We start from the raw sequence: 20393 nt of genomic DNA, 5'->3' as shown, positions 1-20393 counted from the left end.
CCTGAATAATGTGTACCCTAAATTACTATTTTTTAATGTGTCGCTGCAGGCCAAGGATAACAGTTATCACAAAGAACATATCTGAAATATGAGATTTTATACAGTTCTGTTAACATAAAATAGTCATTTGTCTGGGCCAGCTTTGTAGCACAGCTGTTAAAGCTCTGTGTGTTGGGATCCATATCTCACATGGTTTCCACATGTTCAAATCTTGGTCCCAGTGGCTTGAAAAACATACCAGGAGAGTGTGCATACATGCCCCGAATTCTGACAAAATGGAGAAATGGAAGAAAAAGGATTGTGGTGTGACCATGCCCCATTGGGGGTTCTCTCTCTCTCTCTTTGTTCTTCCTTTTGTTCTCAAAAATTTTTTTTATTGTATTGTTCAATATCCCTGTTCTATTCTAATTTCCTATAGGAATGGTTTGCCCAGGAAAAGCCTCTGTTTCAGAGGTGCACATTAACCTGAATGATGTAACCCTGAGAAGCATTATTCCATCATAAGTGGGGCAGGGACGGCTCTAACATGGGCACCCCTTGCCCTTCTGGGGCCCTCTTTGTTTTTGGATCCCTCCCAGGACTCCATACTTAAGCCACGTTCTTTTTAGATAGATACTTCCATATCTACCCAACACTGACTAAACATCCCGTGTGTTCCTATTCCTATGCACCCAGGAGCACGACACTGCCGTGACAGTCTGTCCACAGTGGGGCAACTTCATCATCCAAAGAGATCAAACCTGCTGTTTGATATGAAGGGTACTGATAAACAATGTGTGTGTATATAGATGTTTATTTTCTAATTTGAGGTAATTGTCAATTCACATGCAGTTAGAACACTACAGAGAAATTCTGTTTACCCTTTACCCAGTTTCCCCGAATGACAACATCTTACAAAAAATGTAGTACAACATGGGTCAACAGAAGGCGTAGTGGTTAAGGTATTGGATCTCACTTGGCTGATCAGTTCGAGTCTCAGACCTGGTGGTTTGAAAAACACCCGGTATGTTTGCATGTGTGACCAAACTTCTGAGAACAGAGTGGAGGAGAAGCGATCGCAGTGTAGCCATTCCCCCTGGGTGGTGATTCCTCACTTTCCCTCTCTGTCTCCAACAAGTGCATGTACCCTGTGAATAAAATTTTTTTTGAAAGATCATAAAAATGTTATACAGCATCACAGCTGGGTTTCAACACTGATGCAGTCAAGATAGAGGACATTTCCATCACCACAAGGACCCTCCATATACTACCCACCACCCTCCACCCCTGCCCTCTCCAGCCCTGGAAAGCATGGATCTGTTCTTCATTGGTCCTTATGGGATTCAGAGATAAAATTGGGAGACCAGGTGATGACGCAGTGGTAATACAACTGGCTCTATATGGGAAAGGTCCTGGGTTCACAGCCTGGTTCTTTCCTGAGCACATGCCCATGATCAGGGCTAGCTGAGACTGGAGATGGATCGTGGTGTGAAGATCCTGATGAGGGTTCCCATCTCTGTCTCTCTTTCTCTGAATGTCTCTCCATGGAAGAAATTTTTTAGGAAAATAATACTCTAGTTTTAGAAGAGATGATAAACATACACATTTAAAGCACATGGGACAAAGGACAATTGAGTAGGAATACTAAAGACTTCAGGATACATGTATTGATAGAAGGAAGGCTTTCTTTTGAAACAGAATTCAGCATTAACTCTTGAATATACTATGAGCACACTGTGTCTTTAGAGGGCGTCTTCTGTTTCTTTCTTTTTTTTTTTTTTAAGAGAGTTTTTTGCTATAGGGCATGTGTACTCGCCAGAGAGACAGAGAGAGACAGAGAGATAGAAAGCGAAAAATCACCCCCCGGGGGGATGGACACACTGCAATCCCTTCTCCTCCATTCTCCTCTTGGGATCTTGGGCACACACGCACATGCACCCGGCGTGAGTTTAAGCCACCGGGTCCGGGACTTGAACCGCGGTCGATTACATGGGACTCCAGCAACATAGCCATTACACTAACTGCTGGTCCCGATGTCTCCTGGTTTTGGTGATAGTCTACTTCAATTTCTCTGGTTTAAATCTGACTGTATTGGGGTAGTGGTAATAACTGGTCAAGTCCATGGCCCCTAATAAGTAGGGGCTGTCTGGTTTGTGCTGCACTTCTTTTTGTTTCAGGATGAGTCCAGGGGCCTAGCTTTGATTATTTTATATTTAAATAGCCATATATGGCCCATGGTACAGAGATTCCAGGTTACTCATGTTGGGTTGTTTGAGTCATTCTACTCCCCACCCCAAGTGGGGCAGTACTATTGCCCTAAGGGTCCTCTGGCTAACCCCCTTCTTCACTTCCTGATGGTATGACCTAGGACAAGTTGATTAGCCTTTCTGTACCTGTGTTTCTGCACCTGTAAGACAAAGATGATAGCCCATAGGGTGGTTGGGCCAAGTAAATCCAAGCAGTGTGCTTGGTCCACAGCTTCACTGTCACCTCTTGCTATGATGATGCTGGTTATGAACACGGTCAAGATTTCCTGGAAAGGAAATTATTTGAAGGTGTGACTCTTAGATGTGACCACAGGGGGGCAGCCTAAAATCATGTGAGTCCATGGAACAAGGAGACTTGTTTATAAAACCTTTCTTATCAGCTTTTCTTTTTTTCTTTTTGTAGAACATTTTTCAGCAACTTTCAGACTTACTTTAGGTATGGTACTGGCCCGTGAACATTTACAGGGTGGCGCAAGCAATACACAGCGAGGTTCACGTCCTACCTAGGTGGCTGACTGGCTGTGAGTGCTGATGGAATCATCCTTCCAGATGTGCTGGGCTTGTTTTTCTAGCTTTCATGTAGAACTAATTCTTATTAGTTAAACCCTTGAGTAGGGACTAGAACCTAAAAATTGAGACAAAAGAGAAACCTGGTTTTTTTTTTTTTTCCTTCCTGCTTCCCTTCCACTGCCTTCGTGCCTGCTTTGAGCCCCGTGTGTGCACCTGAGGACCTACACATGGAGGGCAGTGGTGAAAGCTAGGCGAGCCCCAGAGTCACATCAGCCACACATGGCCCTGGAGCCTACTAGGGAGAGCCCGAGCTACAGAGAGGGAACCCTCTGGGGAAGCAGAATGAAATAAGGTCTCCTTGAACCAGGTGGGAGCACAGAGCATCTGGGGTATTGTCTGGAGGACTGTGGGGTCTTGAGGGTAGGTGGGGCTTAAGCAGGGACTTTTGCAGGGCGAGTGGAGAAGAGGTGGTATGAGCCAGAAGATGTGTGGGAGAATAAGTAGTAGTGCTGAGATCAAGTTGGGGAGAGAGTTTGGAGTTGGATTGTGGGGGGCCTAAAGTGAGCTGAGGAGTTGGGCATTTAGATTCTTGGCTCCGTTTACATCATTTGTAGTGTCATAATGATTAAGAGTTGATTAAAAACAAACACGGAGAACAGCCCTTGTAATCTGGGGTTGATTTTTCTCATACTTCTCTCTCGAACTTTATTATCCCTCATACGTAATCCAGGCTGCAAAATCAGGCACGTTTGGGGAATCATGACAGTCTGGTGTTTGTTCTGTCTTCCCCCTTCCACATTCCCACTGCCTCTATTGCAGGCCTGGCCTCCAGGCCCCTCAGGCCTCTGGGCCATCTCCTGGAGGTGTGGCAGGAACTTCCCTGGACAGAGTGCAGGTTTCTATGGCAGCAAGGCACACTGAAGTCAGTTTGTGGTGTTCCCAGAGAGGGAGATCCAATCCCTGGGAACATGAATCTGGTTGTGTGAATACTAAGGCTGACTTGTCCAGAACAGTGCAGTTTAACATTAGATAGGTAATACTCATGAACAGCCTATGGTAACAGAGCGTAGTGAGTTATTCCTGATTTTAAAACTACCCTGAAGATCCATTTGATCCTTGATTCAGAAAGCTTTTTTTTTTTTTTTAATTTTGCCAGAGGGTGTACGTGCTCTCTGGAGGTGTGGTTGGTGGAGGCCACCGGGTCTGGGGTTTGAATAGTACAGTCAGCCATGTGAGATCTAATTCTCTTAACTACTAGGCCACAGAGATGGCCCTGATTTAGAAAGCTTTTTAGGGGCCCAGGCACAGTGACACAGGTTAGGTAGGGCACTGCTGCACAATACTGTAGTTGTATGGGAAGCTGGGGTTCAAGTCCTGGTTGGTGTACCCATGGCAGCCCATGCTCTTGGCTGGGTAGGAGGCTGGGGGGTGGGGATCGTGTGTTAAGACTACCACCCACCAATTAATGAATCAGTCTTTCTCCTTTTCTCGCTCTTTCTCAAGAAAGAAAAAACAAACAAGCTTAACAAAAAGAAAAAGAAAGCTTTTTAGGGTCCTGTACGGGTTGAGTAGAGACACAGAACTCTAGGGAGAGTCCCTGGACATGATGGAGCTATCGTTTGTTCCATGTTACTTATGGCAGATACTTGAATGACAAACAGGAATTGTTGTATTTATTTCTTCTTCATGATTCTAAGATACTAAGATTGGCACCAGACAAAACTTGGCAGAACTGAAATTGAACTTAAATGCTGTATTTCATGGTATCTACCTAAGGAGTTCATATGTGTCCCTTAGCAGTTGGCTCCTTTAGAAAGTAAAGCTCAGTATCTGTCTAATAAACAGTAACCAAAATCTTATCTTCTTTTGTCGCTCTTCTTTCCCCACAGGTGGTCTCACTTAAGGTCTGGGAGCTGGACGTGGGGACGCCTGATGGACTTCTCTGTACGCTGTCAGGCCCTTGTCATTTATTGCACTTTTTGACCCCTCTAGGGCTAGGGCAGAGCATTAAGGAAAGGGCTTGGTGCAGGCAGTACCATAGCACAACTTCCATGTGTGTGGGCAAGCCTTGGACGGCATCTCTTGGCTGTAGGGGACCTGGTTGTGTACATAGTGAGTAGTGCTAGATCAGACTTCCTTCGGATAAGTGTGCTGCTGATGGACGGTGTTTGCATATGGCCAGCTCTCTCCAGTACTCAGCAGAGAGGGAATGAAGAACTGAAAATCACCGTGTTTTCTCTCATAGGCATGGACGGATTTTTAAAATCAGACGAGAGACAAAGACTAGCTAAAGAAAGACGAGAAGAAAGAGAAAAATGTCTGGGTAAGTCACGCACTTTGACTGTTTAGGTCTAAGAGAATGGAGCTGTAACTGTCTGTATCTTCTGAAGGTTGTTAGAACTCCATGAGCGCCAGGGCTATTAATAAGTGAACATGAATATTTGGGAGTGAATCTACATTGCAAGTGACATGTTTGTAACTATTATGTAATTCTCAGAACAGTCTGCTCATTCCCTTAGCAAACATTGACCCTCTGCTGTGTTGTAGGCTCTATGCTAGGGATTGTGGATATTATGGCGAAGAAAGAGAAACAGTTGCTGCCCCTGACCTGGGGATGTCCTGAGTTCCTCAGGTATCCACCGTGTGGACTCATTCAGATTCTCTCCTGGGCATCTAGAAGGTCCATCTTTGGGAGAACTGAGATCTGGCACTGAAACCTTTTTCTGTGTTAGATCAGGGATCCCTGGTTCATAAAGGCAGCGTTTTCTCTTGCAAGCTATGAACAGATAGATTCAGTGTGCCCTATAGGGTGCTATGAAGTAGATAGATGCTGGTTTCCCCACTGAATTGAAGCAGATGAGGAGCATTCAGGTTCTTCTTCTTGAATGCCTCCTGCTGGCCAGTTCAACCATTGCCTCCTCCAGGAAACCCTCCTCCGATTTTGTTAGGTGGAGTTACGGGCCCCTCAGTAAACATCTTGGGTGGAAAGGCCAGTCTTATTCATGTGTTTTACCCCCTTGTCCAGTTTAGCATAGTGCGTGCACAGTTAACATGTTTTTGAGTGAGTGTTCCCTTACAGCTGTCATTTCTCAACACAGTTCATGGCTCAACCATTGTGCACAAGTTCCACTCAATGACAGTAGTAACAGCTCTTGTGTGGGGAGGCACTTACTTAGTACTTTATGTGCATTGTCTGCTACAGTCTTCACAGCACTGTGACGTAACAAGCACACCTGTCCCCACATCACAAAGGAGGAAACTGGGGCAGAAAGACGATATAGTTACCATGTCCAGGGGCACTCAGCTAGTTTCAGAGGTGCCAACACCCTTCATCTCAATCAGTGCATCCCAAGATCCTACCAGGCTTTTTGGGTTTCCATTCTTGCATCTGTATTTTTTATCTTAATCCAGACAGCATGGAATTGCTGTGGTGGTGACCCCTCTCTTCTGCTTCCTTCCTAGCTGCCCGAGAGCAGCAGATCCTAGAGAAACAGAAAAGAGCCAAACTCCAGTACGAAAAGCAAATTGAGGAGCGATGGCGAAAACTGGAAGAGCAACGTCAGCGGGAGGACCAGAAGAGGGCTGCTGTGGAAGAGAAGAGGAAGCAGAAGCTCCGGGAGGAGGAGGTGGTGCATCCCAGGAGCCCCAGGCCCCACCCCAGCCATCTCGGCAGCTCACACAGGGCTTAGTGCTCAGGGCATCTGGGCATCCTGCTCAGCTTTAGGGTATAAGAGAGACCTGCTCCTGCACCTTCTCCCCAGCGGCTCTCTGTGCCTTCTTTGAGCAGCGTGATGTGATACAGCAGGAGCAGCACTGGCTTAGGGACAGATAGACTTGGCCAGTTAACTTGGGCTCAATTGCTGTGTGACTTTGAACAAGCTGGTTGGCTTCTCTGGGCCTTTATTTGCTTGTTTTTGAAGTGAAGAGATTTGATTTGGGGCCTCCAAGGCCCCTTCTAGGCCTAACCCAATCTGACTGTAAATTAAGTCTCAGAGGGATTCTGAAAAGATGCCAGGAATTCCTGCCCAGAGTCCTGCCTCCAAGGGCAAACACCAAACCAGAGCAGAGCTAGGAGGGTGGAGAATAATATCCTATTATTTACCACTGGAAAATTAGTCAACCTCAAAATACAGAGATCCTGGTGTATTTGAACTTTAATGTGGTCCCTCGCTTTCACCATCCTCTCTTCCCAGTTACCTTTTTAAGAAGAAATGGAATGTAATTACCCTTACAGAGTCCTTTATTACTAAACTTTGAAAATATATGTAGAAAGCATATTTGGATTATAGATTTTCTTAACGAGTATATTTTAAGGATGTAATTGTAACCTTAAATCAGGTGATGATCATTTTTTATTCATAAGGCATAATGACTCATCTTTTAGTATGAACAATGTAGAGGCTTCTTCATCTCCAACAGTGTAGGATACAAAGAAGCTTGTATAAATTCAGTATTTTTTAAATCTCTCAATGGCTGTTTATCACTATTTATATTTACCCATTTCTTCTTAATTAAAAAGTCATGGGGCCAGGGATCAGCAGTTGATATAATGGCTATGTCAGTGGACGCCCATGTAGTCAACCACGGTTCAAGTCCCAGACCTGGTGGCTTAAACTCACACTGGGTGCGTGTGTGTACATGCCCAAGATCCCGAGAGGAGACTGGAGGAGAAGGGATTGCAGTGTGGCCATTCCCCCTAGGGGGTGATTTCTTGCTTTCTGTTTCTCTGTCCCTCTCTCTTTCTGGCGAGCGCACTCCCCCTATAGCAAAAACCCCTCAAAAAAAAAAAAAAGTCACAGGGCTGGCAGGTGGTGTGGTGGTTAAGACACTGGACTCCCACATGGCCGACCACGGTTCAAGTCCTGGACCTGGTGGCTTGCTTTGTCACGTTCCCTCACCCTCTCTCTCTCTGGTCAAAATAACAACAACAATAATAATAATAATTCTTTTTTAAAATCACATACAAGCAATACAAGCACACACACGCCCCACTGCCCAAGAAGCACCCATTTTTGGAAACTTCTTTGTTCCTCTTAGTGAATGAAGGTCTAAGCAAGGGTCCTAGTCATGGTTCACTGTGGTTGGCTGTGATCTTATTGGTGGCCAGGGGGCCAGAGGCCAGTTACTTTACCTCTTTACCTCACTGCATAGCCCAAAGCAGAGTTGGTTACAGCAATTAAAGGAGGTGCCTGTTGTGAAAGTGCCCAGCACTTTACTGAGCACAGGATAATCACTCTAAAATGTTCAGTTTTTTTCAGTTATTCAGCTGACCTTGGCTTGAAGCAAGGTTGAGGGAGCTACCCAAAAATGATTATGGCACAGAGTCTGTAGAAACAGGTCGGTCATTTGGAAGATGTCTCCTTTTCCAGCCTGTGTATTTGTCATGAGTCATTGGACTCACTCAGTTTCTTCCCATCCTCCATCCCTTGATGACTTCGAGCTTGTCCCCTTCCTCCCTGTCCCCTCATTTTGATTCCTGACGTTCTGTAGGTTGCCGATTCAGGAGAAATTCGTCCTTGTTGCTCCCAGGAAGGGGCACTGAGAATTCAGGTTAGACACTCCTGTTCTCTCACACATCCTACACTGCCACAGGGGTCTGCTTTTGGGGCAATTTCTGTCTACTGCCTATAACTTCCCTAACTAGAACAAAGTGCTGGGGGCACATTCAATTGAATAGCCTCCTCCCCTGCCTGGTTGCAAATGAGGGAGCTTCCTGCTCGATAGTTGGTCTTAGTGCAGCTGAATATGTAGTGGTTTCACTTCTGGGTAACTTTTTATTCACTTACGTGCTTCCTTGCATCCCTGACGTGCTGGTGGTGGAGGCTGCTGCCTGACCCTTGTCCACTTGTCCACACAAACCCAACTAAGTTTCTTTCCTCTTCTCCCTAGGCACACAGGACAGGGCTGAGAGCCAGGCCTCCTGCAGTTGTGTAGCAACCCAAGGAAGCAACAGTCTCTCTCTGCCACCTGCTCCCACCCTTAGGGCCCAGGAGACAGGAGTAGCTCAGGGATTTGCCTCATGCGGGCTGGCCTGGTAACCACGTCAGCATCAGCTTTCTGCCTGTGCGGACACCTGTTTGGATTCTCATGAGTGATCTTTAGAGAGGGGAAGAGTCTGTACTGGAGAAGCCTCTTTCCAAAAGAAACCCACGGTGGTCGCCCCATGTTTTATGGAGCACTCGGGGAATGCTGCCTGCTCTGTGCCTGGCTGTGGAGGTGGAGAGTCTTGGTTCTCATCACAGTGCTAGATTTAAGTTCTGTTGTCACAGTCTGTCTCTGCCAACCAGAGAAAAGCGTCACGGATAGATTGTTCATCCTCTGCAGGCCCATGTTCCTCTCTGGACTGTTGGAAAGTGTTTGCATTCCCTACCACATCCTACCTCTGGCTCCAATACTTAGGAGCTCATAAGAGGTAAGGGTCATAAGAACCCCAGTCCCCACCCAGCCCTGCCCTGGCTTCCATGTTCTTATGGTTGCTATAATGTCATTCTTTGCAACCCAGAAGTGGGTCCCACCAGTGGTCTGGCTCCAAAGGTCTCAAGAGTTGGCAGTGGTGGAAGGTGGTTGGGAAGGAGGAAGGTCCAATATCTACTAGAGACCCTGACTTTGAACCAATCGTATCCCTGGAGGTAGCTTTCTCCTTAAAGTGAGTTTTTACAACCCACATAGCCCCAAGAATTGAGCTGCTGGAACATGTTATTATCACCTCATTTAAGGCTGACAACAGTGTGCTCACTCATTCTCCACTCAGGGGTACAGCATCCTGACTGGTAGCCCTGGAAAATATGACGTGGAGACACCAACTCCATGTTCCTCACACTGAAGAGATAATTGGGGGGGGAGAGATAATTGGGAAAGGCCTTTTCCAAAGAATAGCATTATCTTTTTAAGCTGTTTCGACACATCGAAACTTCTCATACTCATACTGCTTGTTCTAGCAAAACCCACTAGACCAGGTGTAAAACGAGAAATGTCTTGAACTCACCTTAGCAAAAGTTTCACTTAGCTGAGAGCTGGCTGCCATCAGAGGGCATTGGCTGGCAGGGCACCATGCTGACCACTTGGCCTGGCCAGACACAGACATCTTTTGCAGGGAGCTTGTTCCCTTAGGGAGCCCTGCTGAGGGCCATTGGGAGCTTGTCCCTGCATCATCATTCCCTCAACTCATTTAATAAGAACAGTGGAAAAGGCACAGCCCCCACCCCCACCCCTACCCCGTCAGAGACTGCTGTTGGGAAACACTGTCTAAGCCCCACCTTGTTGAAAGCCCACTCAATGGGTCACTGTGGTTGTAATTTCCCAGGTTTGTCCAGGCAGGTCTGGAATTGGAGCTCAAGGGGTCAGCATAGGTCACCCTTGTTTTCTTCCTTCCACTGAGCCCGCCCCAATAGACAAGAATTTGCCTTGCCCTTTCCCCATCCTCTGTTCATCACTAGATGCTACTCAGGAGCACCAGAACTTGGCAGGAATTGTAGTTTGCAGTTCTGTTTGTTAATACTGGTTTTCTGGTGTGATCAAACTTTCACATGCTAGTTTCTCATGCTCAACCTTTCCTCTACCCAGTGGCTCTTAACTGTGTGGTTCCATGACCAGCAGCACCTGGGGACTTGTTAGAAGTGCAGGTTTTCTAGGACCAGCCTGTGGCATGGTGGTTAAGGGGGCTATATCCCATATGGCCTTCTGTGCAGTTCAAGTCCCAGACCCAGCAGCCTGGGAGACATGCCAGACACATGTGCATGCATGCCCAAAATGCCTAGAGGAGAGTAGAGGAGGAAGGATTGCAGGTAGCCATCTGCCTAAGGGTGCTTGCTCACTTCCCCACCACCCCAAAAAGCACTGGCACCTTTATAATAAACTAAAAAAAAATTTAAAATAAAAGTGCAGATTCTCAGCAGACACCATCCCAGATATATTGCCTCAGAAACCCTGGGGATAAACCCCTACTATCTGCCTTTTAATACACCCTTTATGGGATCCTGATGTCTGTGTGCTCAAGTTTGAGAACCACTGCTCTAAACTGTCCTGTTGATAATTCTCTCCTTTCAAGTGCAGGCTCAGTCGGCAATGGTTAAGGATTTCCATATCAGGTACCATGCTAGTCAGTGTTCTAGAGACTTAGAGAAGCTCTGACCATGTAGGTACTAGTGTCCCCCTTTTGAAGGTGAGGAAACTAAAGCCCAAGGTCATGAAATGATTAGCTTAAGGTTATAGGGTAAAGTGGCAGGCAGAGGGTCAGATTTGAATCTTTATCTCCTGACTCCAGATCTAGGATTCTTCCCATTTTATTAAGTGATGGAAAAGAAAGCTATACACACTAAGCAGTATTGACTGATGCAGGACTAGCCTGTAACACCAGAGCATAGAGGACAAGTTTTGGTTTTGGCACATTTGGATCACCCCATTCTGACTTTTTTGGGTTCCATAAGTCCCCTGTCTCCTTCTGTCATAGTTTGGTGAGCACCTGTTTTTCATCAACTCTGCAAAAGTGGGCGATACATCACGATTGCATCGTTGTCTCAGGGATAGCTGTATTTTCATAGCCTAGGCCTAAAGGAGTGACTCTCCGGTAGCTGAATTTGGAGCAGCTCAGTGCCCTGGGAACAGATGGCAGAGGTAGTTTTTCTAAAGGCACAATCCAGGAGTAGTTCTAGCTTTAGGTGAGCACTTGCTTATAACTTTGCCCTGTAGTTAGCTGCTATTGGTAAGGCTGACCCGATAAGTCTCAGTGTCCTGCATTCTCATTGGTCCCTCTATAGAGGACGAAGTATCTTCTGAGGTCCTTCTGGCATGTAGTAATCTATCATAACTCAACTAATACTAAATACACTAATTATACTCAAGAATGAAAGATTTTAACACAACTTAGGTCATTAGTTAAATGTTGGGTTGTAGGAAAAGACATGATGTATTTTTTTCTGTTTTTCTATGCAAAAAATGTTTCATGACTTTTCCAACAGCCTGATACTTTGTGATAAATTCAGACCATGAAATGCCATTCATCCCAGTGACTACACCTCAGGCATCAAATTAAGATGTAGGAGAAGTTTTATTACCTTCAAATCCCAACTTTGAACATTTTTTCCCTTTATTTATAATAGAGTGTGTGTGTGTGTGTGTGTGTGTGTGTGTGTGAGAGAAAGAGAGAGAGAGAGAAGTGAAGCACCTTCCACAGGCTTTGGTCATGCTATAGTCCCCTTTCTCCAGTCCCCCAGCCCATCAGATCCTGGGCACTTTTGCCTGGCATGTGTGTTGAGGCTGACTGGGCCAGGGATTCAAACCATGGAAAATTCCTCTTCTGTTAAGTAGTACATTGCCATTGCACCATAGAACTGGCCCTACAAACTCCAGCTGTTACTGGGCAGACCACCAGGATTAGCCATCAGAATTTAATGGGCTGGGGTCGTGAGAACAGGACTCTGCCAGGAACTGCACACTCTTGACTGTAGAGTCTTAGACCAAAAACCATGGTACAATTAATAGTCAATACAAATCTGAGACTTACAGGAGGAAAAAATTCCCCCTTTGTGCTCATCAGGTCCCTGGAGAGGCAGCCTCTTAGCAAAGTGCTATTCAGAGAAAAATTATGCAGAGGAGGCTGAGATAAGGAGAAGTGAAATGCTCATCTCATCCCCTTGGTGCAGACAAAAGGGATAAATCCAGATACATCCTCAGTGACCTTTGTATGTGTCTAGTAAGTGAAATAAAGGAGCCTTTTCCTGATCCTTAAGTCATGGTTACTCAGTTGATGCTTCCCTAAATTAATTTTGCTTGCTTGTTTTTTTAAGCCATCAGAAAATTACTATCTTTTTGTTTTGGAGTCAGGCTAGGATTAGCCCAATTACTGGAGCACGTCAGGGTTGGGTTTAGTGAAGGCTAAAGGGTGTCAGTGTAACTGTTTGCCTTGCTTGGGGCCTTTTCCAATGGAGGTAGGGAGAGGAATTAGTATCTGCTGTGTCATTGAGGTGGCGGGGTGCAGAATTAGAACTGCTTCACTTTAGTGCCAGGGACAGCTTCAGGAATGTAAAATGTGGTTAGTATCATAGAGCTTTTTGATAAATCCTCTGTTAAGAGAGAAGCCTGGCTGTTGTTTCTCTCTTCTGCTTAAAAATTGTTCAGTTCTTCCTTCTCCTATATCCAAACCTAGGAATGCATGGATGCTTAACTTTGAGACCAGAAGGCGCTGTACTCTTCTAAATTTTGAAGTATGCATCATTATCCCTAGAATACTACATAGCAGGAAAATGTTATGATAGAGAAAACAATGATTCCCCTTTAAGAAGCTCTAATTTGTAAATGGGGCTTTTGCAAAAAAAATCTCAAAGTCATCTATCACCCCAAACAGTTATGTTTAAGGCTACAAAAGCTCAAATTATATTTTTCTTTAAGTTTTCTTAAATCAGAGTGTTTTATACTTTCAACTGGAAAGGTTTCAGTTGGTTCTGGAGTAAAATTCCAGTTCTACTGCATTGGAAAAATGGGGTTTGAGACAGACCTCAAAGAGTTAATGCTTGTTGGGCATTATTCTTAAATAAATCAAGGCCTGGCACAGCAGCAGCTTCTCAGCAGCTTGTCCCCAGGGAGAGGAGGGGAGGGGATGGGACGTGGTGTTGGTGTTCAGGAGCCAGCGCCAGCCTAGCCGCATTGTTTACTCTGCACCCGGTAAGAACGCACTGGTGTGGCAGACAGGGCACATGTGCCTGAGTTTTGGATGCTGAGCACTGAAAGCCCATTGGGTGTTCACCCCACGCACTGAGGCAGCAGTGCGGTAGGACTGGATGGTTAATCTTCCCTGTTGACACTGACGCTTTGCATGAACCGAGCAGGAGCGGCTGGAGGCGATGATGCGCAGGTCCCTGGAGCGCACACAGCAGCTGGAGCTGAAGAAGAAGTGTTCGTGGGCAGCTTCGCTGGCTGCAGGGCCCGGAGGACGTGATGGTAAGTGTAGGGGCTGTCTCCACAGAGTCGGGGCCCGCTGGGAGAGCATGGGGCAGGCAGGAGAGCGTGGGCATGGCTGGGTGCCTGTGTGAGCCAGAGGATGCTTTGCACTGCTTTAGGGTACTGTTTTCAGATAGGTTTCAAACTGCCAAGCTTCCTGTGTATGCATTTCTCAAGAAGGGTTGTGTGATTTCTTGCTAGCAAGTAGCTGTTGGTTCACTAACTGGGCTTTGAGAGAGGGCAAAAGAAGAGCAAAGACAAAGATCGCAGAGCCCGGTGAGCTGGATTCAGCTGCTGAGCCCTGGGGTAATCTGATTTCAGGGGAAGTGAAGGCAGGAGGCTGAGTCAGCACTCTGGACTTGACCATGACCAGGAAAGGCAGAGCCGCAGTTACCTTCAAAAAGGACGGGGCTTTTTCCTTCCTCATTATTAATTTTGGTTACTCTTTAGATTTTGTTTTAAGGTGACTTATTTACTTCATTATCCAGCTCATACTCATCTTGAAATTTTCAGACGTTCGATTTAATATGTAGATTGTTACCAGTCTCTGGGTGGTTTTTCCCTCTTTTCAGTATCTTGCTGCATTTCAGTGATCTCAGCACTCTATCACGCAGGAATAGCTCGTTCTGAGAACAAGTGGGTTTAAATTTATAGGCTAGTCTTGACTTTGCTGTAGTGTGCTTTTAACCTTTTGCCTATGAGTATTCCTTTCTTTTTTTTTTTTTTCCTGCTTCGAGATATTAAAAACCCACTTCAGTTACTTTTTTTAACTTCCTAATTAAAATCTTAAAAAAAAACCCAAACAAACAAAAAAACCAAGAAATTGGGACTTTTTTTCTTTTACCTCTCTCTTTGCTCTGATTTGTTTTTGCTGTGTAGGTGAATCAGAAAATACCCCACCCCCTCTAGGCTTAGCAGCCACCACCCTCCCTCCGGATGCAGGAGCCACTGTCACCACTGCCGAGCCCACCAACGGTATATCCGAGCGTCACTGTGCCATGGCATTTTGTGATAACTGTTCTGATCACCCTCCTCCATCACCATGTCTGTCTCAAGCACTTTCACAATAAATTTCTTAGTCTGAGCCATGATAATTTTTTTTCTAGAAATGTGAATGACATGTCCATATTTCCTTTTTTCCTCTGTCATCGTGGAGTTGTGCATGCCTTACATTTTGGTGCCCTGGAGACATTTCATCCTCAACTCATTAACTCCTGCCTTGAAAATCTTGTCAGTATTTGATTTTTTGTGTATTTAGATCTTTTAACAGACTCAATCATCTGATTTTGATCACTTCTAGTGACCAAAATCTGTAATCACAGAGTTCTGAATGGAATACTTGACTTGGTATTAATGTGATGAATTTCTGGAGAGGTATTTGAGAGAAAGAGGTAGGGATCTAGCAGAACTAACAGGAAATCTAAGGAGAGAATGTGGCTTTCTGCTTGATTTAATCTCTAATAGGCTTTCCATTTTTGATACAGGCCTGGGAAATTCTTATGGTCTAGATCAAGAATGGAACAAGGAAAAACTTTGTTCCCATTTACTAGTGACTTTAGAAATTCAATTTATCTTTGGCAGGCAAATGAAAAAAAAATGCAAGAGGAATGCAGTATTTATCAGCAATGCAGAAGGTCATATTAGTAAGCAGGAATAAATATCATTGGCTCCTAGCATTCCTTTGACAAGAATAATCCTTACTGCTGGTGCTTAGTACTTGAGACTTTGCTGCATGGACCAGGTCACCTGTAGTGCTAACACTGGCCTGCTCCCAAGGAGAGGTGCAGGTAGATTGAGCACCACTGGGGATCAGCCCTCAGGGCTAGTACCAGGGCCAGATGAATGTAGGACTTGACTTAAGAACATGATTCGAGGATGCCAAAAGTCTCAGTAGTCAGTATAAAATAATATTTTAATGTGATTTTTTTTATTTTAGATTTTTTTTTTTGCTATAGGGTATGTGCACTCACCAGAAAGAGGTACAGCGAGAGAGAGAAAGAGAAAGTGAGAAATCACCCCCCAGGGGTGATAGCCATGCTGTGATTCCTTTTCCACTCTCATCGCAGGATTTTGGGCATGCACACACATAGGCCTAGTGTGTTTTTTAGGCCACCAGGTCCAGGGCTTGAACTGTGGAGTCAGCCACATAGGATCCAACACCTTAATCACCACACCACCTGCTGCCGCTTTAATATGATTAAAGAACAACAACAACAAAATTAATGTGAAATAATCCATGTCAGATTTTTAAGCTTCAGTCCCATGATGAGCCATATTGGAGCCTGAGGCAAAGGGAAAATGTGCACCCCTACATAATGGTTTTCTGTTATTTATTTATTTTTTAATTTGTCAGAAGGCACTCACTGGAGAGAGGCAGAGAGAGAGAGAGAGAGAGAGAGAGAGAGAGAAAGCATCCCCCATGGGACATGGTCTTACTGCAACCCCTTCTTCTCCATCTCTCCCTCCTTTCAGGATTTTGGACATGCATGCACTTGTGCTTTGTATGTTTTTCATCTCCAGGTCCAGGACTCAAGCAACGCAGCTGGCCATGTGGGATGGCATCTAGCCACCTTAACCACCAGACCACCAGTTGGCCCAGTTTTATGTCATTCCTAATGATTAATTTTTTCCAGAACTTTAAAGTAGTTTAAAAAATAGTTAAAAATGGAAATGTAGGAGTATTATTGGGTTGTAGGAAAAGTCATGACATACTTTTTCTATGTTTTTCTAGGCAAAAATGCATCATGACTTTTCAAGTTTAAATGTTTATTCCCAAATCAAATTTATTATACTTCAGCTTGTTAATTAATAATTACTAAAGATTGTTACTTGGTCACAGAAATGATCAAACATGACAGTTCTCACATTTGAAAACAAGATGAGCAAAGGAGTAGATTTTGAAAATTATTTGGTAAGTGTATTTCCCCTGTAGCCAAGAGCATAGTTTTCTTTTTGCTTTGGGCTCTGAGGTAGCTTGGCTGGTTACTGTCATCACCTCTCTTTTTGCTTTGGGCTCTGAGGTAGCTTGGCAGGATACTGTCATCACATATTTATTTTCCATAATGGTTTAATTTAAAAAACCACTCTGAAATAATGACTGGAACATGAGCACACCAAACTCAGGGCCACACATTAACCTTCTAACCTTCAATAGTTAAAGAATTGTGAAAAGGCCATTCCCTAATAATGAGAAGAAAACTGACTGCTAATGCTAAAGGTAGTTCTGTCTAAATACAGTTCCTTGCATTACAAGTTACAGCTCTCTCCAACCTGAACCACAGGTAACCCTCAGAGAAAGTTCCATTTCAGTGCACAGTCTCAGTCAGACCATAAAATGTTGTTCAGTGGCGATTGAGGTTGGTTTTGCTTTCGTGTGGTATGAATATATTTGAAAAAGATCCCTGCATGCCAGAAAATGATTTGCTGGTAGGATCAGCATGACTTTAGCTGAACAGTTAAGTGAAGTTGAACATTTAAAACTGAAGAAAAGAACCCAGTGAGGAAATTGCAGAAGATCTGGCTGCTGGCTAATGGCTGCTGTAGCTAAGCCTTCCAGGGGGATGGAAGCAGAGTGTGCTGTGCCACGGTAGTTGAAGAAGTGTGTGGATGAGGACAGGAAGGACACTTTGGGATATGTGTTTCTCAGTCTACAGTGGTGTGAATACCAATGTCTTTAATACGTTTCTCTGCAGCATGTGACAAACTTTCAACATCAGTCATGAATTTGCAAAAGCAGACGGAGCCTCCCATGAGTAAACGCCTGTCTTCATCCACTGCGGCAATAACCCATTCTCCAGACCGAGGCAAGTGAATGTGCAGACCGGGTCTCTCCAGTTTGCTTCTTTCTGGTGTGAGCATCTAACGTTGGCCTTTGTGAGAGCCAGCCCCCACCCCTTGAGCCTTCTGCAAATCCTACCACTGTCCTAGTTTCAGGGTATGAGTGTAGGAGTCGCAGGGCCTCATCAGAGGGACTTTGGAAAGTGGTATTGCCCTGTAAAGACAGGTTGTGGCCTAGGAACAGAAATTAATTATATCCCCCCAGTCTGAAAGAAATTGTTTGATTTGCTACAGTGTGCATGCAGGGGTTACCTTCCCCAGGAATCAATTGGCCAGTGGGCAGATGTGACCGTTGAAAAAGTCACTGCCTGAGCAGTGGTGAGATGCAGGAGAGGCAGAGCAGAATTGATGAGTCAGTTATAGGGACAGCTCAGTTATGTGAAGAAATGAGGCTCTATGGTCATCCATGGTTTGTAGGCCTGCCCATTTTGTAGATGACAACGGAAGTGGCAGAACTTACGAAGCCTCTAAAAGAAGACAAAGATGAGCAGCCTTTGTAGACATTCTGTTTTGAGGTGGGAGATGATGGATATGAATGTGCCAGTTCCAGAACTCGAATAGAGTTAGTGTTAGAACACTGTGTTCTAACAGAGGCTCAGATAAGTCACTAGAAATCTGAATTTATACTTTTCAGAATATGTAGGTTAAGGAAGGGAGGGAAGCTCTTTATGAAGTAAGTGTGTATTTAAAGCATCACTGAAGAAGTGTCAGGTGCATGTCAGGTCACCCCCAAGGGGTAAGCAGGAGGATGTTTGTGCCTTGGAACAGGCCAGCATGCCTTCCTGGTGGTTTTTACTGGCATTGACCTCACCTCTCCATCCTAAAGGCAGGGCATGCGTGTCAGAGACCCCATCAGTGTCAGAATGCTGCTGATCTCTGATGCAGGTTATGGGTAAGCACCAGGAACCTGGAAGGAACTTAGAGCTGCCTGAGAAAACCCCTGCACACTCTTAACTATGTAGCGGATCCATTAGCAGGCATATTCCATACCTTTTCATTAAATCACATGGTTACAGATTAATAAGTTTATTTTTATTTTTTCTGCTATGTAAAGAGAGCAAAATGTTACTATGTATTATTGACAAATGAATTATCTGCTGTGTATTATTAGTAAATTTTTAAGACCAAAACCATTTATTAGTCAATAGGTACCCAACAAATACAAGTTAGTAGAAAAGTTAATTCATTACCACATAACACATTCCAAAATCATCAAAATATTTTGATAGTTGAATTTTGCATTATGAATGCTACTGTCTTCCAATAAAGCTGATATTCAGTTGGCTACTTTTATTTTTGTGCTTCTAACTTCATTTTTGCCTTTATTTATATTAAAAGAGTATGAAATGATATATTTTAAACTATTACAGAATAACATATTTCATTTAAAAAATCAGCATCTCTGCAGAGGACCTAAGACAAGTGTAGGTATAATTTCTTTGTCAGTGTTAAATCTGGTGAGTAAATGATTACTTGAGTCCTCATTACACCTTGGGAGGTGGGCTAGTTCTTTTCAAGTGCAGATCACTGTACTGTAATAGTATATTAAAGGAATTCTGGCACCCCAGGGGAATTCATGCACTCTCCCAAACTCTAAATGGCATACCATTTGTTTTATTTTATTATGACAAACTCCAGAACCATCTTTGGTTAGAGTATCTTCCACATTGATTCTGCCACCCAAAAGTTAATTTACATCACGCACTGTATCATTTAAGCATCTTATATTTTCTTTTGTTTTAATTTTGCTTTTAAAAATTTTCATTTGATTCCATCCCTCAGCTCATCGCATGCACCTTAGTCCCATGGAAACCTTTCTTGTTATGCGACTGTTGACACCCACACAGGCTTCTTTAGCCAGAAGCAGAACTGCGCTCATGTTCTCTGAGCGGGCCAGTGATTCAGGTAAAACGAGGCCGAGCTGGTGATACCGAGGAAAATGCCCAAAGTGCTATTGGTCAGCCTATGATTTACTCCTGAATTTTTGTATTTTGCTTTCTACTTGCTAGCTTTGTGAATTGTCTTTAATGGTTAATAACATTTTTACCTGCTAGTGTTTTGCAGTTCATGTTTCTTTTAAGTGTCACCATGGTGAGTAAATTATTTTCTGACCAAGGGTGTGTACATTAGGGGAGAAAAATCCACTTGATAAGCTATGGAGGTTAGTAGACTTTTTTAAATTATTTTTTTCATTTAACACTTTATTATTATTTTTGTTTGACCAGAGAGAGAGGGAGGGGGAGGGAAAGTGGGAAAGCAAGCCACCAGGTCTGGCACTTGAACCACAGTCAGCCATGTGGAAATCCAGCACCCTTAACCACCACACCACCTGCCGGCCCCTTAGTAGACTTTTTAAAGAGATGGCTTGGCAAAATAGCTTGTAGACCACAGTCTGGGGTCCCATAATCAGCTCTACCACTAGCTCTTATTATTTGGGGTAAGTTAATTACCTTCTCTAAGTCTCAGTTTGCTTATCTATAAGTGAATTCTTTCAGATTGCTATAAAGATGAAATAAGATAACACGTTTAAATGAGTCAGCACAATGATTGGCACAGAGTAAAAGCTCAGCACATACTTTGAGTTTCACTAATCAAAAAATGGCCCATGGGGACCAGCAGTTGGCATGATGGCTATGTTGCTGGACTCCCATGTAGTCAACCATAGTTTGAGTCCCAGACCCAGTGGCTTAAACACACGCCAGGCACGTGTGCGTGCATGCATGCCCAAGATCCCAAGAGGAGAATGGAGGAGAAGGGATTGCAGCGTGGTCATCCCCCTGGGAGTGATTTCTCACTTTCTATCTCTCTGTCTCTCTCTCTGTCTTTCTGGTGAGCACACATGCACTATAGCAAAAACGTCTCAAA

At 44.3% G+C, this 20393-nt stretch overlaps 1 protein-coding gene across 2 annotated transcripts in view; it reads left to right on the top strand.

The window, feature by feature from the left end:
- The first annotated feature begins 5000 nt into the window (after positions 1-5000).
- Positions 5001-20393, top strand: part of MAP7D2 (MAP7 domain containing 2) — a 58458-nt gene continuing 43065 nt past the window's right edge. Inside the window, exons 1-5 of one of the 2 annotated variants that reach the window (XM_014587116.1) lie at positions 5001-5079; positions 6219-6382; positions 13580-13691; positions 14571-14666; positions 17384-17494. In XM_014587116.1, the coding sequence (XP_014442602.1) occupies positions 5004-5079; positions 6219-6382; positions 13580-13691; positions 14571-14666; positions 17384-17494 (559 nt within the window). In that variant the 5' untranslated portion in view covers positions 5001-5003. The remainder of the gene's footprint in view (positions 5080-6218; positions 6383-13579; positions 13692-14570; positions 14667-17383; positions 17495-20393) is intronic. The other variant, XM_014587115.1, reaches the window with a different exon arrangement.

Source organism: Tupaia chinensis, unplaced genomic scaffold (genome assembly GCF_000334495.1).
Source record: "Tupaia chinensis unplaced genomic scaffold, TupChi_1.0 Scaffold000184_1, whole genome shotgun sequence".
Lineage (NCBI taxonomy): Eukaryota > Metazoa > Chordata > Mammalia > Scandentia > Tupaiidae > Tupaia > Tupaia belangeri.
This window is presented reverse-complemented; position numbering and strand designations above follow the sequence as displayed.